Source organism: Anopheles cruzii, chromosome 2 (genome assembly GCF_943734635.1).
Source record: "Anopheles cruzii chromosome 2, idAnoCruzAS_RS32_06, whole genome shotgun sequence".
In the NCBI taxonomy this organism is placed as follows: Eukaryota; Metazoa; Arthropoda; class Insecta; order Diptera; family Culicidae; genus Anopheles; species Anopheles cruzii.
In genome coordinates this window covers 57,758,482-57,776,157 of record NC_069144.1, presented here as the reverse complement: position 1 = coordinate 57,776,157, position 17,676 = coordinate 57,758,482, and the positions used below count along the sequence as shown (strand labels likewise).

Here is a 17,676-nt window from a genome sequence, read left to right as displayed (position 1 = left end):
CCTACACCAGGTCTGCAGGTGTGTGTGTGTGCGCACTAAATGGGCCGTAAGATGCGACCCGATAAGAGGGTTCAGGCGGAGGGTTCTCGCCGTCAAACAACCCGGCCCAGCCGGCTGAGCTCTCCAGAACGATTCACACAGTACCGAGAAAACAATGGGCCGCTTTCCACAATGCCAACAAGGGGGTGTACGATTGTCGCGCTCGAAGGACTCCGCTTTCGGTGCACTCCTTCTCTGCGCGGCTCCACCGCTTCCGACGCTCCAGGCTGCGCCGGTGGTTTATGTACATAAATAATTCTATTATACGTTATAAGTAGCGGTTCTTGCCGCCCATCCGTGTGTGTCTGTGTCAACCTGACGGCAATACATAGGCCACAGAGAGCTCACACCGTACGGGGCGGCCACCTCAAGACGGGCCTTCAACGGCACGTATCACGGTGCCTGCCATTTCCAGGAGCCTTGTATCAGGAGCGCCACTCGACCCGACGGCCAATGACCAGGAAAATGTGCCACCGGACGAACGACGGGCAGGACACACTCGGAAGCTCGCCAAAGATCCGATAAGATAAATCAATAAATTTTTATGCCCACACACACACACACACACACCGGACACGGTTGGTAGGACCGCCCCCTGAGGCGGGGGGCTGAGAGGGCCATCATCTTTATGGGCTACGTGTCGGCGAAGAAACGAAGAAGGATGTCCGCAGCGACCGGACATCTATCCGGTCTCTTCCTCTGGTGGAGAACTGGACGGGTCTGGAAGGAATCTGACGGGTTCTACGTTCCACCACCGTCGCCGTCGTCCGAGGAAAGGCCCACAAACCACACAATACCGAGCGCCGCCGTCAAGGCAGAAGACGATGAGATTGGGCATGTACTGGAGCTGTGTGGCCGTTTAGTGGGTCACACAGCTTCTCTTCCAGCCGTAGCCGAACGCCGGGCAAGGAATGGACCAAGAGGTTTCTCTTTCTCTTCCTCATGCCTTCCCGGCCAGCCGTCCCATGTAGACACTGGTTTACGGCCCATTTTTTGCGCAATGTTACCGTCGGGATTAGATTTACCGAAAAGGAGGAACACTTTTCCGAGAGCATAAATCAACCCGGAGTAATAATAGGAAATATGTTTCCTTCCTGAACGCCAACCGTTTGCGCGATGGCCGTTTAAAGAAGGCATCATCCTTTCTACGTTTCAGGGAGAACTTGCGCACAGACAAACGACGAGCGTGCCCATAACTCCCCTTTAAAAACAAGGAACAATCCGGAACCCGTAATTGGCAGATTGGGGCTGCCTGCGCAAAGGTTCCGTTTACTTAAGCTACCCTACTGTGCATAATTATCTCCACCATAAACCTGGAAACCACAGTGGAAAGCGCTGGCGCTGGCACGGAGATAATTCAGCACTGTCCGTCCGTCCGTAGCGTGATTTCGTGTGTGCAATAAAAATGATTATTTGCCACCACCAACCGTGACCGTGACGACGAGCAACCGGCAGAAGCTGCTGCTGGCAAAGCCCACCTTCTTGGGAACAGAAACTGGCCGCAAGGTACGAGGCGCAAAAAGGCGCTGATTAGCTGCGCCGCGCTGTACCGCATTGCTGTGGCGATGCTGGGGAAATACAATGAGAGGCCCGGGGCCCGAAAAATTGACCCCCGTCGGTGAGGCGCATATCGCGGGCCACCCCGACAGCCTTATCACACACGCATCCGCCAGCCCCGGGCCAGATTACGTCGACAACGACGGAGGAATGCGTGCGCGATGGCTCCGGTGCGTCATCTTATTGTGTGTGCGCCCGCGCGTCATTGCTTCGGTCCCGCACGTCGCACGTCAGAGTCCGGCTCGATCGTAAGACGACGTGTCGGACGGACTTGGGCCAAGTGCGCGACATGACTTTCACGAATTGACAGCTTTAATTAAAATCAAAGCGAATAAGTTTTAGCGACACTATCCGTCCGTCTGGGTCTTCAACTTTGTAACGAATTCGTGCAAGAAAACAACCAACAATCACTAGTGGGACAAGCGGAATTACAAAGAGGACGATTGTGTGTCCCGCTTCCGATTGGCTTCACGGTCGGGATGAACTTACAGACGTTCGTGCAACATCATCATCATAAAGCGAATCACTTTTCCACTGCCTTCCAAATGCGCCGTGAAGCGGAGCGTGCGGACCGCGAACATAACGGGCTCTGATTTATTCATCAATCCTTAAGCATGATCTGCTCTCTACGACTCCGCTCCATTGTACCGGCATACGGGAGAAAAAATGCCACTCAATCAGTTCGCAAGACGTTCGCTGGCACGTCATTTCGTATTCAGCGAATAGTGCCACTGCTCTTTAATATAAGCAGAACAGAAAGAAAGGCGTTTTGTATATTATTTTAAACTTTAAACCACTTTTCGTCATGGAATTTAAAAAACATCGAAACGGCGCCTTTGAAACGATATTTTAAATAGAGGTTAATCACGTAAAATATCGAATGAAATGAACCGCGAACTGTGTCCGAAGCCCGGGCAAAACCGGAAAAAGACAAGTGCTCCGAGTACGTGGCAATTTACGGTGGTGGCCGCGATGCCAGAGCGATCAACACTCAATTGTGCTGTGCGCGATAATGAAATTTAAGTTAGAATCTTGCTGCTTGCCATTTATTGCTCCATCAGCCTGGCCGGGTCACGCTGTTATTTCTTGTCATCATCACCAGCGCCATTTCCGCCGCCGCCGCTCATCGAGTGTCCTTGACGTCGTCGGGCACCGGGCGTCTCCATCTTTGAACGATGCAGATAATGACGGTGAGCGAGCCGAGCATGGCCCCGACAGGCACGAACCGAAGCTTACTCTTGCTTGATTTATGACCCCCGCCCGGCACACGGGCACGGGAGACAGAGTGCCATCGGGGCACCACACACACGGACACGGACGCTGCCTCTAGTTGGCCCGGGTGTAAGACGTGAGGTGGAACGTTTTCACGCCACCACACGCACCACGGTGACTGCCCCTAAGCCCCGGGGAAGGATCCATCTTCAGATCTTCCCAATTTGCTCGCAAAGAGTTTAAAACCAAACCTTCGGAGCGGAGCAGAGTTAAACGGGGCGCAAGTTAAACGCACCGTAGAGCGCGGTCCGGTCAGGTAAATGATCCGAATTTAACGACCGAGCTAAGGACAACTCCGAGGCCGTGGCAGTTAATCTAGCGCGCGCGCTTGCGCAGCCCATCTTTCACACGCCGCCGCGATTGTCTTGGACTCATCTTTCGCGTGTTGCGCGGCACGCAAATCATATTTGGAATTAATTACCAACCGCCGGTGTCGCCTCGGAGCTGTGGCGTGGCCCCGTTACGCGAGACCTTGCAACGGAGAACCCAGTTTCGGTCTCGGTGGTTGGTGGCCCGCTTCCCGAACCTTGGAACACACAAGGAACGGAACGGAACGGAACGGAGCGAGATAAGCTTCACGGTTTCACGCAACACCAAACTGGCAACTAACCGAGCGGAGCGGAGCGAGGTTTCCTATTACTACGGGCACCGTCGACGCCGTGCCGGGTCGGGTGTAAATTTCTGCCCCAAGCCACACACAAATCGATACTTTCCGAAAACTTTGGGCCGTGTCGGGTGCGGGTCTAATAGGTCGGATGTTTCCTGCTGGTTGGTAAGGCAACATCCGATCTGAGTTTAGCCAAGTGTCTCGTGTATCGACCAACTTTTTTCACCTGCCTCACGTCGCTTCACTTGTTCGAGGATCCTTTTGTTCTATTGTCTGATTTACGAACAGCAAAACAGTGTGTGTTGTGACAATTGGCCCAGCCCGGATTTGTGTTTGTTTCGGACATTTCAATTGCGTGGCTTTGTGGCAAACAAATAGCCGTGGGCGGTGTGTAATTAATTTCATTCCACTCAATCCCGTTGGGGGCCCTCTCGGCAGATTCTGGCAACATTAATTTAATAACAAAATTTAATAACAAAATCTCGGGGCGGGCGGGCGGAAGGTAATGAAGAGATTGTCAACGAGCCACCCCCGAGCCAGCCCGGGAGCGGGCAGCTCCCGGTTTTGGGGTCAAAAGATAATTTATTTTATGACAGCACCGGCGTTGCAGCGGCAGCAGTAGCTCGCGCAAAGCCATTCATCCTCGGCACGTACTCGCGTGTGAGGTGATAAAAATTGATGGATTTTTTAACACTCACTCACTCCGCCTAATGGCCGCCGAAGGTGCCGCGCTCTGCCGCCGTCGGTGTGGGGAACGAAAATCTATTATAATTAATCTATTTTTACTGCCACTGCCGTGCAAGAGGATTTTAATTGAACTAACTGAGCGCGGGGGGCTGCGGTGCTGCGGCCGAAGGGCCATAAATTCACACAAATGTCAACCCCGGCTCGGTCACAGCCGGACGACCCCCGGGACGGAAGAGAAGGGAGGAGTTTAATGCATTTTTACCAGGCCAGCCAGGCAGGCGCAGCGCAGCGTGATGATGTTTAATGCGTTTGAAAATTGCATCTGCACGAAACAAAAATCGATCATGGCGCCAAGGCGGGAGCCAGCGAGCGAACGGGAGTCACAGGACAAAGTGTTCCCAGAGTCGCCCCCCCGGGTCACCCCGGGCTCAATAATAAATTGTTTCAACAGAACCAAATATGGCGGTCCCGCCAAGATCGCTCCTCGCTAAGCACCACCAGCGCTGGCCATTATTTTTATTTCACTTTGGGGAACTTCCGAGGAATTTATCATCCAAAGTTAAGCTTTCGCTCGTGCACACCGCCGGAGGACACCGCTGCGGCACAACAACACCGGACCCACCAGCCATCCTCAGCAATCTCCGTACCGGCCGACGGAGCACGTTCCTGCGAAAGGCGACGGCTCAACGTGGGATCACGTGGCGCTGCTTACCTCACAGAGCGGGAGAGCGAGACAGTTGACAGTTTATATTTTCGTCACCATTTTTATTTGTCTACGTGTACTCTCACCGGGTCCCCGTCCGTGCCGCTGCCGCTCTCGAATCGATCGATCGGATGCTGTGAGGAGCGGTGACGTGTGGAAATCAATGCCACACGTCAACACGGAAGCAAAACGGATGTATTCTCACTTCCGGCGGCCGCCATTGCCACGCACACTGGATGATGATGGGCAGTGCGAGTTATTGTTGGGGATTTAATTAAAAATTCTATCCCTCAATCGAACCGGACCACCGGAAGGTGCACACGTGCGTGATCGTAACGGGTTGTTTGATAAGTGCGTGGAACGATCCAAACGGAGTAGTCCTTCGACTACTCTATTAGAGACAAATCTTTCCCGTGGGGATTCGAAAAAGCCGCAACATTGCTTGGCAGAGTGAAAGCATTTTGTTTATTCCTTGCAAGCAGTTCCAAGGACATCTCCATCCAGGTTGTAATAACCGGCCCCGGCTGAGGTGCTTATCGTCTGACGCGCGATTCAATTGGCTCTTTCGTACGTCGGCGACCCTCTACGAGGCGTGGGCAATTATTCAATCGCGTCTCGTTGAGCGCAGCAGCATCTTGTCTTGGTACGGCTGTCGAGTGCTGCTGCTGCAGGTCACGGCAGCACATCGAGCGCCGCACGATGCGCCACCGGCGACAATAGTGGACAACCGTCCCCGTTTTGGTCAGCTGGCCACTCGGGTGTGGGCGCGAGGATTACAAATTACATGCAATTGAACCGCACGGCACGGCACGGCCCTGTGGAGGTCGCCTGATGACAGCACACGCCCGCCCGGGGCCAGCGAGTATGATGAGCTGTTTTATAGTGACGATTAGTCGATTACGCGATCAGGCAGCTGCCCATCAGACCCATCAGAGTGTTGTGGGCAGTTGGATGGCAAAGTGTTTAATTCACCCACCGCTCGTCGTTAAAGTAGCGACTGCGGTTTGTGTCGGTAAATGTCGGTTCCCTCGTTTTCGCTGTTTGGGATTAATTTTTTTCGCTTGATTTATTTTCCCATTTCATTGTCATTTTGTCCGATCCAATCGGCGCCACAAACCTGACAGTGCATCTGGCGAGCACACACGGCGGGTCGCAAAGAATGTGACGGACCACTCGTGTCACTTACCTGAAATGAGAGCAAAACAAACGAAAACGGGGTGTTGAGGACATTAAAATACATCATGTTTACAGCACACGGCTGGCCTGTAAAATGCGAAGAATGACGAGAACAAAAACACAGACACCCTCTTCTGGCGGGCCGCACAGCGCCGCCAACAATTCCAACAACGCACGGGCCCAGGGCACGGCTCTATCGGCAAGTTGTTTAACATATTTGAACAACTGCTGTCACCGGCGGAACGCAAGCAATGCATGAAAAATGGTTCGAACCAAATCAACACATTCGCCGGGGACCCGGGGACCCGGGGAAAGGTTCACCCGGGAACCGGGTCGTGTGCCGTCTGCGACGAGCCGGGCGTTCGAAATGTCGCAGCGAGCCCCGATCATGTGGATTCCTTCGTCTCCGTCGGTTAGTCGGAGCAGATTTGCAGGAAAAAATCGTCACGATGAAGACGTCTGGAAGTCTAGTTCGGTAACAGGTGTCTTGCCGACAGTGTGACCTCCGGTGTCAACGACACAAAATTGAGATTCATTTGCTACCACAACCATCAAAACGGTAACTCCGATTACGGTCAACGATTGTGCGCCAGTCTAGCCCCGACAGCCCCAGCATAAATAAATTAAATCGCCGTGTCCCAGGACCGCAGACCGACCGCAGGATAATGCCGGTGGAATGTATCCTTCGCGGCGCATTATCGTTGGAACACGTAGTACAAAATTAATGGTGGCAGAGCGCCTTCGCATTCGCAATCACCGCGGTAAAGCCCACGAGGACCCGTGGTCCCGTAGGGGCCGCTGTTTTTCTCCGCTCGCTCTACGAGCAGATCGCGAGCCGAGATCATTTGCGGTCGGCGCTGGGGCGAGGGGGCCCTTTTTCTAATGCCTATCTCTATTTCAAATCGGTTCTATCGTGAAAAAACGACACGGCCCAACCTGGAGGGGCAAATGTGCTGGGTTGCCCCAAAAGTTGCCCGGTCAGAAAGTGGCCGCAATTTGTTGGGAGTTAGTTGGACGCAAACAAATCGAAAAACGTCGTTCCATTAGACACTCCATTCCAGTTGAAACCTTTCTTAGAAAATCAGCCACTTTCTGGACACTTTCAAGAGGACAAGCAGATGCAAAACCCGACACTACTCTCGGGTTGACCCAAGCCCTCGGTGTCATACTGGTAAGGGCCCCCTAGCCCCTCCAGGCAATCGGTGTCCTTCGCACGGTTTCACGTGGGCGGTGGACCGAGCACGGAGCAGCGCTGAACCGAGCACCAAGTTGCACCGAGCCAGTTACCTATCGCAAGGTTCATAAATGCCCTTAATTCGTAATGAGTTGCTCGGTCGGTCGCCAGGGTATTTAGGTGAAGTGCAACAGTAGTAGCAGCAGGTGTCCGGATCCATATCGCCTCTACGAAGGCAGCACCGGGACCGGCAGCGCACGCCGACCATTCACGACGATAATGGTACCGAGTGTGGTGGTGTAATAGGCGTGTCCCTGCCCGTCCCAGCCGTGCCGTGCTGTCCGCCTCACAATGGCGGAAACTTTTCCGAACGATTCATCAGAAAATTCAGGGCTCAGGGCCACGGCCAAAAGTTACACAACTCGCCTCAAAGCTCGCCAACGGGTAAAGAAGTGCAGTTTATGGCATCGGCAGATGCAGCTGATGATGATGCTGCTGCGGTTGCTGCTGCATCCTTGCAAATGGCCGCGAACCGCGAAAGACAGCCCGAGTTATGGGTCCCGGGTGCGCCCGAGCACGTTCCATACTCGGCACGTTATCTTTTACTGTTACGACACCACCGGCGCTCCGGTGTGACTTCTTATAGCTTTCGCTGTGACCGCCGCTCCTCTGCCCAAGCTTCTCCGATCGAGCTTCTCCGAGAGAGCTTGTGGTCCACAAGCCCCCTTTGGATCATTACATAAAGGCGGGCCGCTGCCGGGAATCGGGGAATTGAGACGTCCCGTTAATCTGCCATGGTTTCCTGGGCCATTCGAGCATGGTGTCAGGGGAATCTATTAAACCAGAATAATGAAGACCGGCCACGGTGCGGTCTAATTGCGATCGAAGAATTCAAAAACTTTTCCCGCCACTTCGGAGCAGCTTGTGAATGGGAGCCTGGGACCAAAGCGGCACAATTCCGTTGATAGTTCTTCAGTTCTCTCATATCGTTTCACTTCACTGAACTACGGTTTAATTAGCTATCTTTTCTTTTACTCGCTTTCCATTCACATTTTTAACATTGCTAATTGTAGTCGTTACGGAATTACGTAATATTTAATTCCATAACATTTTGTCGCACGATCTTTTCAAGTTCCTTCCCATAACCTCTTTATTGTTTTACCGCAAAGTTGTAATCAATCCGATGGGATTGTTTGCCTTTGGAACCTTTCTTTTATTATCTCTTCTGACTACTTGTGTCGTTAAGATGCGCCACGAAACCTTAAATCAATTCCTGGCCCTTCGTATCTCTGCGATCGCTTCCGCTGGACCGGGGGCTGTCGAAACACCTCTTGATGTCCGGGATCAATAGCGAAGCCGGATGGCCCGGACCGCGAGAGTTAGTGGCCACTCGCCGCCGTACGCCGTTTACATTGATTAGATAGCTTACAGCGGGCTCTGGAGGGCCATCCGCTCTGGTACCTATCGCGAAAAGATGTCGTCGTCGCCGCGTTGGTCGCCATCGGGGTCAGCGCAATCAAACGCAATCCAACGTTGCCTTAGTGGGGCGCGCGCAGACACACTACTGCATAAAACTATGATCAACATCGAGAAACGGGTGCCTGTCCTTGCCTGCCGACCCGTTGCCACCGGCAATCGCGAAACCCGTCTGTCTTCATCAAGCACAATAAACACTTATCAATTGCATACCTCAATCAACCTGTCCCACTTTATCTCTATTTATCTTGACACACACGCGGCCCGCTGTGGAGTGGGGCCCGAGTGGCCGCGGTAGTAGTTTCTTCAACCCACCACCCACCACCCAGCTCCTAACTATCACGAGCGTTTGGTTTGTTTTTTTTTTCGTTGCTGGCTTCGTTCCGTCGCCGCTTGAGTATACGTTAGTGGCTGATACCAATCTCTAGTGGCCTACCCCCCCGCGGGTTGTTGTGTGGCCGATCATAATAATGCTCATTGTGTGGTGGTCTGTTGCGTGCTCGGTTGGGGGGGGGGTATGGAAATTATCAGCGTCGCCGCCCCGTCGGAGGGCCAGAATTGAAGAAATTAGAACAGAGTGTGCGCGTCGTCACGGCATCGGTCGGGGAGGGTTGGCCAGTGGCAGTGGCAGTGTGTTTGTAATGGGAGGTCTATTTTCGATTCGACCCGATTGCATAAGGTGTGCAATTAGGCCCGGAGGGCAACAGGTTGACCACAGCACGGCCCGAGAGACCGAACGGCGGCGGCGTAGCCGGAGCGCTGTACCGGAGCGCGATTCGGTCGCCGGAGCAATTGAAAAACACGGGTTGGGCAATCCGGGCCGGACTACCGAATCTAGTACTATTATCTAGTGCTAAAACGGATAAATGGCCCATCCATCTCCATGACCGTTGATCGGATGAGTGAGTTGTTGAGGTTTTTGCTCATGTTTATTTTCTTCACACTTTGAACCTTAGAAGTTGTGACGATCACTTTTAGAACAGTTTTGTACTAAAGAACTGATTAGTATCGGGACATCAGACAATGTTGGATGATAAAGTTTGGAGTTGTTTAAGTGAACTTAAAAGTATTGCTCGTATTGGTTTGAAATAATCCTGAATACGTTTACAAAAAGGGAGAAGTCATTTACTGACCCAGGTGTTGAGTGTGTTGATTGCAATCAAAATAATCAAGGCATCTCTTCTAAGGTCCACCCAGCCATAGAGATGGACTCGACAAGACAAGAAACTAATTAATTAGAAGAAAAAACCCTCACCGAGGAAGTCACTTTCGGGTGCGCCGTTCCGCGAACAGGTTGAGAGGATCGTTTAGCGTTCGGCGGTCACGGCGTGAAGCAGCACGTTTCCCGATGCGCACGTTTTACGTAACGGTCACTCGGTGCACGGGCGGGTGCTGCAGTTGCCACACTGGCACGGGCCAAATTTGATGACTCGGACTCGGGTGCCACCGGCGCGCCACACTGCGGCATCTTGTTTCAAGTCTATTTTCGTGCCGTCACCACCGTCACCCGGTTCAGTAGGTCGAAAACCGAGAGGGCAGGACAGAAAAAAGCAACAACGACACGACCCTCTCTAGCGAAAAACATCCGTCAAACACGCTCGGCCTAGGCGGCGGCGGGCATTACAATACATGAGATGCCAGATATGGAGATTGACGGTCACCCGGTGGCTTCCGTAGCTGGGAATTATTTGCCCGCTTGCAATTACACCCGAACGTGATGAGCTACTTATCAGCAGCACCGTCCGTCCGTGCGTGACGTGCGTCTGACGTGACAAAATCGTGCCCGCGAGAGTCCGAGTGGAATTCGGTCTATTTGTCATCCTTGGCCGAGTGTTGGCCGTTGTTTTGCCGATACATTCTAACGCTTTGAAACTTTCACCGAACGCGCTCCCACCGGGGGAACATTCAACAACCGGGACCGGGAGCAACAACAAACAGCGAATAAACAAACGGTCCTGAAAATAAAACAAAATGAAGCCATCACAGCGCACCGAAGAGGCCTCGGCTTGCGCGAATCAATCATCGTTGCGGGGCCAAGGAAAACAACAAACACTAAAAACACACACAAAACTTCAAACGGATAAGTTAGGCAACATGGTAAGAACAGAGTCAGCGGCCAGCATCGGCTCTCGTGCAAGTTATCGGCGAGTCGAGCGGCGCGCACGCCGAGTGCCGGAGAAGCGGCCACTGTTTATCGAAAAACAAAACACTCCACCCCGGAGGGGCTGTTTGTTTTTTGGAGGTTTTTTCTCCCCCATTCTTTAGTGTCTGGAATGAGTTTTAGGGGGACCACGGAGGCCCGGCCCGGCGCTGTCCGGACTCAATTGGGTAAACAAATCAGTTCCGCTAAGTGACACCTTCGCCTGTGCGTCCTGCGCGCGCGATGGACCACGAGCCCAAAACCCGATCACTCCTTCCTTTATCGGGCCGTCGCCGTTGGTAATTAAAAACTCGCCCCCACTCGGTGAAACTCGGCTCGGCTACTTCATTAGCAGTGGCCCTCGGTGGCAGGTTAAGGTGGGGGCCACACTTTTTGCGCCTTCCGCCACTAATAATGCGACTAAGAATTCTGCTGACGGCGCTTATGCTGCGTACGGGAACCGGCCGGACTGGCTGGTTGGCCGCCGGGTGGCCAGTAATTGATACCCCCGGAGGTGGCCCCCGGAACGCGCGAGACGCGAGCGCGCGTCGCGCATATCTTTATTGGACCCCCCGGGGGTGGGGCGAGGCGGGGAGGAACCGGGTCCACTCGGCCCGGCCAGCCGGTTTATGGGACACTCCGTTGTCGTAAAATCAACAATTTAATTTGAATCGCATACCACACGGCCACGGCGTAACGTATGCGTAAGCGGTTGCGAATCGCGTGGCCGCAACGTCGAGGTCCGCGTGGATTGATAAAGTTGTGGAAGTCCCTGGTCTCGGACCGGGGCTATCTCGATCGGATGGCTTGTGGATTTTTAAACACCGCAACTGCTGGGCGGCTGATGCTGGGTTTTCATTTAAGGTAGACCTTCCAGGGCTTTATTCCGTCTCCTTCCTGGCGTTCCTACACTTATCAATCGGGTGTCGACGCGACCCATCCACTGCTGACCCAAGCCAGCTACCTAACGACTTGAGATTTTTATGTTCATTGGACCGAGCACGACATGTGCGACACACTCACACTCAGGAGCCCCGGGAAGTGGCCACTGAATGCGACCACCGTGTCGTGTTTATTAGCCGCACAACTTGTGCGTCGTTGTTCGCTCATTCTTTGGTTGTGTTTCCATAAAAATCAGTTATTTTGTTTGCCCAAAGTGGCCACCTCGAGCCAGATGTGATTGCGCTGGCGTTCGCACCCGAAACCCAAACAACCGCGGCCTTCCCAATGTCGTCGGTCCCCCGGTCCCCCCAAAGAAGGTCACGTTTGGAGCACGTGTTCGACTTGCGCAATGCCGGCGCGCAAACAAATCTCGTGGCCCACGGGCTCGGTGGCATCAGATAGCGGTGCGGTGGGTCGGAGCGATTGGAAATCTTATCGCAGATAGCATAATTGAAAAATGAAACATAAACCAAATCGAACACATCTCCGCAACCGTCTTCCGTCATGACTATTCGCTGTCGCTACGTAATTAACACACTTGATAACGTGATAAGTTTGGCGGGGCGGCCAGTGGACGAATGGACAGCGCGGCCCACGACCCCGGGTTTGGGCGACTTTCAATCCATTTTCCGAACGCAGCGCCGTGGGCGGGAAAGTCACTTGAATTAAATGGACAAACAGATGGCCAGATAATGAGGTGAAATTGAGCCGAGCTGGGCTATTGTTTCGTGGACGGTGGACTTTCCCAAGAACGCCTATTTATTTAGGTTCGTAGGGTCTTGCTTCTGCCTTTTGGCCAACCGAAACGGTTCCGTTGACAGTGCGATGCCGACCGTGACATCACTTCGAAAACGTAGAATTGAACCGAAATGGAACGGAGCTGCCCGGTGGCAGACGGCAGGTGGTCAAACACGGTGAAATAACATAAATTGGAACGAGAGGCTATCTGATGACTGCTGGCCGGGGGGCGTGTGCGCGATTCTTACATCGAACCGGTGTCGATAAGATCACCGGGGGGGGCTGTTCACAGATGTTCACAGCGGAACCGAAACGGAAATGTAGCGTTTTCGCCGAATCGGGCTACTGTCAGGCTCGGGTGTGACACATGTCGACCACCAAAGATAACTTCCGGTGTATCTTCCGAATTGGCGGCATGATTTCCATCGGCTTCCAACATCCTTAGTAGTGCCGTGTCTTTTACCAGCCCTTCAACAGGTCGGCCCAAGGGATCAATAAGTGCAGCGCGAGTGGCCCCGTGTGTGTTCCGTGTTATCGCGACACCCCGCGGTGGCACCGATAAGCAATCCATCCTCTCGAAAAGGGCCGGCTCAAACGTGAGAGTACTAAAAATAAACTCAGCACACTCAGCCACCTCAGCCCGGGCAGCCACTCGAGACAAACTGGTTTCGGGTTGGTGCCGGTGACACACGAGGGGCGCAGTAGCGACCGAAACAGTAGTCACCGTTGGCGAGCAAGTAGCAGCAAAGTGCATCCAATCGAGAGTCGAGTGTCGCATTGGAACCGTTTTGTCACTGTCAGCAGATTGCGTGCGCAGATAGGGGGCAGAGAGATGCCCCTCCATATGCCAGTCGCCATGGCTTCAATCAAAAGGGGGCGTGGGTTGGTTCACTAAAAGTCACTAAATTTCGATCTCACTTTGCCCGAAATGATAACGGGAAATGATTGGGCGAAGAACAACAGCCCGAACCAGGGGCTCATAACTCATCACCCACAGGTGCCGGTTGCATAATGCTGCAACATAAACAAACATGCTGACCACGCGCCGGTTGGAAAGAATTTCACAGCCCCGTATTGTGTCGTGATTCCTCATCAGCTCCATCATCGACTCCATCCAGCGCCCAAGATCAATAAAAACAACCGTGTAAACACACCAACCTGCGGACCCCGGGAGCGGGCTTCCGCACTGTGCTTTGTTTATTAAACCATAAATAATTACACTGAAACCCCGGACCCCACCGGACTAACCCCCTGATCGCCCGACCGACCTCTTGACCGAGGAAAGTAACATTTCTTCGCAGAACCCGCCCCGGGTGTGTGAGAGAGAGAGAGAGAAAGGAAAAAATAATGCAACAACCGAACGTCAATCACACTCCCCGGTCGGGCGGGCGGTTCCCATGGCTGGCGGGGTCCGGAGTGTGCGGCACACACACTGGAAATCATTACCTCCCCGGAACCATTGGCCACCAATGCCGGTGGGGTGCGCGCAATTCACGCAAGTTTTAATCGATTTTCCCTCGATTCTACGGTAGCGGGGCAGATTTACGCGATAGTAGTTAGGCTACCCACCGGGGAGAAGTTGAATAAAATTCAATTTAAACTTCCAATTAGGAAATAATGAACCATTAGATTCGGTTCGCACCGCGAACCGGGAAGCGAACGGCCAGAGAGTAATGGGGCTTCTACTGTCGGCCATTCCGATTAAATAAACTGATCATTTTCCGGACCGTAGCAAGTTAAGCATTCGATTTGGCAAATGCCACATGTGTTTGAAGTAATGTCAACAACTGTCAAAATGAGTGTCAACAAAGTGTCCTTTGGGGAAACGAAAACTTTGCGTTTCATCAAGGGCACCGCTAACTAGATTTAAAATTTAACACTACACCAATAACCTAACCGCACGCGTGTGTATGAGTGACATTATTTTTGCACAACTTTTCTTCACTTCGCAGGGTTCGCAGGACGCGACGCCATTCATCCGTGGCCATGGGTCGGGATGAATGCGTCGTCCCACATCACACTCATCAACCTCCTCACACACACACGCGCACACACAGACACACATTATTGCTGACAGTGAGCACTCATCGGCTGCCCTCATTCGCTGCTGGGTCGCCCCTTTGTTGGTCCTCCACGGCCCTGGGCCCGGGCTGGGAACTCGAGAAAAGATTATTGATTTTCACTCGAAGCTCTGAAGTAAGGTCCTTTCCAGCGGTAGGCAGGCGTGCCGGCGGGTCGGCTTTCGACTTTCCTGCTGAAGGCTGAAGGTTTTTGTGTGATTCGCGAGCGAATTCGTAAGAATTTTCCCCGGACCCCGGCTTCGAGTTTGTGAGAAGACCGCGGCGCTGTGCTGATGGTGCTCCGCTTTTCTTCGCCTGCATGTTCGTCGCCTGCTGTCTCATCCCATATTCCGTGCGGTGTGTTGCTCCGGTTTCCGGTTTTTTTTTTTGGTGCCCGCAGTGAGTTTGCCCTGAGTTGGCAAATTTGATGAAGCAAACAATATTTTCCGATTCTTTTTCTCTCGCTCGCTCGCTCTCTCTGTATCTTTCTCGTTCGGTCTCGACAGTCGGCCGTTTCCACGGTGACGGGGCAATCTTTCTTGTTGGTTTTTTGTGTGTGTGTTGGTAACCAGCACCCGGTGTGTGTGTTGGTAACCAGCACACTTTGACTTTAAAGCTGGCGCACGGAAATGGGCAGATAGTGCCTGTTGGCAGCAGCTGATCGGGCTTCCGGGGGCCACTTAGAAATCGATAAACATCGATAGACGTCAGTTCATCTTCTCATTCGACAACCAAAACTTGTTCTTTGCAACACTCTCGGTAATCGCGGGGACAGATGTTTTTCTCCGATTTACGTGCTTATTTATCTTTGAACACATCAAATATGTTTCAGTACTTTAAGAAGCACGGAATTCCCTTTACACAAAAGTGCTCACCGACCGAGGAACGCGCAGAGCAATTACTCGGTCTACTTACTTAACAAATACTTGTAAATCATTTTTATTTGTAAATTTAAAAATCAGCACCAAGGGACGTTGGCTTAACAGTGAACAATTTTAGCTTCACCAACACCGACGCCTGCATCACGCAAAAGGAACATCCGCATCTTGACTCCGCAGCCTCCAGCGAAGAATTGTAAAAGTGATTGTCGTCGTCGTCGTAAAAGATCGTACGGCGGCGGCGGCGCCGGCGACTGCGGCACCTTTCGCGGCACACAACGTGTTTGCACCGCTTAATCGGACCGGTTAGTGCAAATATGTGCAGCGTGTAAATAAACATTACCCGCCCCGTTCGCCGGCACGCCGTCTTCCCCCTTGGCGCATCTTGGCGGTCGGGTCAAACAAATGTAATCTCAAGGGAGAAGAAAGGCAACGACGCCAAGCCAAGCGACGGTCAATGGCTGCGGGGCCTGAACTGTCGCGACTCGCGCTCTCTTTCGTAACCGGAACTGGGGAGCATTACACTCGACACCCTTTCGTGCCCCCCAACAACAAAGGCAACAACCCCTTTTTCACAATGTTTATAACGAATTTGTGAACCATCAATTTGATGCCACGCTGGAGATTAATTGATTGATGGGCGCGTTCCTCATCAACTCCTGTCTCAGCGTGTTCGGTCGAAACATCGCTAAGAATAAAACCAAATTATCCAGTAACATTTCGGCGTACCAATTAGTTTCGGGCGGACGGGCGTAAACAAACATTCGGGCGTCGTACATGCAAATCAAAGTGAAGTGAAGGGACGGCCCACGCTGGCGCTGGCGCGGGTACGCACCGGGCGCAACCATTAACGGGTGCCGCTAATGCATTCACCAGAACCGTCGACTGTGGGTTTGAGTGTTCGCCGAAAAGCCTGATTGACACAGAAGCGCGATGCTTTTCCCTTTTTTTCGAAGAGTTCCGTCAATGTCAATTGACTGATTCGGGGATCCGGACGCCCCGAGAAAACATTGGTTTTTTATGTGTCACGAGGGAGATGGAGCCGCCCAGTGTTTCGTGGGGGGCCGAACCTCGTGGTACTTACATTGGTTTCCGCTAGCTCTTGGTAGTACGATTCGCCGCTACCACGCCGTGACCCGACGCACATGGCGCGCCGCAGCAGGCTCGAGATGATCGAGCAGAGACCGCATCGTTGCATCACACCATCGACCGATCCTTGGCGCGAGTGGGACGACTGGAGGCTGACGGTGGTAGGATCCGGTCCGTCGGTGCTCGCGTTCAAGGTTGCTCCGCCACCACCACCGGGACCGCTACCACTCACCGCCGTCGTTGCGTTCGCGGAGTCCGTCGCTGCCGTCGGCGTCGTCGTCGTCGTAGTGCCTGCAAGGCGACCTTCGGACGCCGAGGTCCCTCGGGATCGCTTCGACGCGGCCACCTTGACGGCTGTTACGGTCCCTCACACGACACACACCGACACACTAGCACCCGAACCCGAAGATCAACGGAAGCCGGAGCCCGTTCGCTTCTTTTACAAGCAAAACGCTCTCCCAACCGCGGCGCAGCGGTGGGACGGAACGGGCACCGATCGGCGGTTCATTCAGTCCTTCAGGTGAATCAGGTCGGACAGAGGGTGCTCCACACACACATCCACTGGCCACTGGCCTCCTCCTGCGGGCCCCGTCTACCGAACGGCGGTCGCCGGCGGTTGGTGCATATTTTACGCTATACTCTACTCCGTGCCCATCTTTAGTGCCCACGCAAATTGAATTGTTTTTCGCTTTCCCGCACACCCACCCACACACACACACACACCCCCTACACACACACTTATGTAAATCACACCCCCCGGGGGGGCACGTTCTCGGGCGGCACAATTAGTTGGTACTTTTGACACTTTCACTTACGGCGGCGTGGTCCGTCCGGTGACCACTATCCACGACACACACACACACTCTGAAGCACAATGACCACCCACTGCAGATCGGGGGATGCACCTCCTTTTTTTTGGAGCTCTGGCGGTCACATTTCTCTCTTATGGAACACTTTGTAAAACACTAGTGAATGTTGTTATTCTGAGGGCACCTTCTCCGGCTCTCTCTCTGTCTCGCTCTTTTTGCACACTTGACGGCAGAGTGGAACTATTGAAACACACACGCACATACACGGGGACAAAAGAAGAAAACACTGATTATGAGCCACACAACAGGCCACTTACGGCCAATGGGGG

At 53.1% G+C, this 17,676-nt stretch overlaps 1 protein-coding gene across 1 annotated transcript in view; it reads right to left on the bottom strand.

The window, feature by feature from the left end:
• The window catches only part of LOC128267079 (uncharacterized), a 76,242-nt gene extending 59,467 nt beyond the window's left edge, over nt 1-16,775 (bottom strand). Inside the window, exon 1 of the mRNA XM_053003869.1 lies at nt 16,534-16,775. Coding sequence (XP_052859829.1) covers nt 16,534-16,647 — 114 coding nt within the window. The 5' untranslated portion in view covers nt 16,648-16,775. The remainder of the gene's footprint in view (nt 1-16,533) is intronic.
• Between the last annotated feature and the right edge of the window lie 901 nt (nt 16,776-17,676).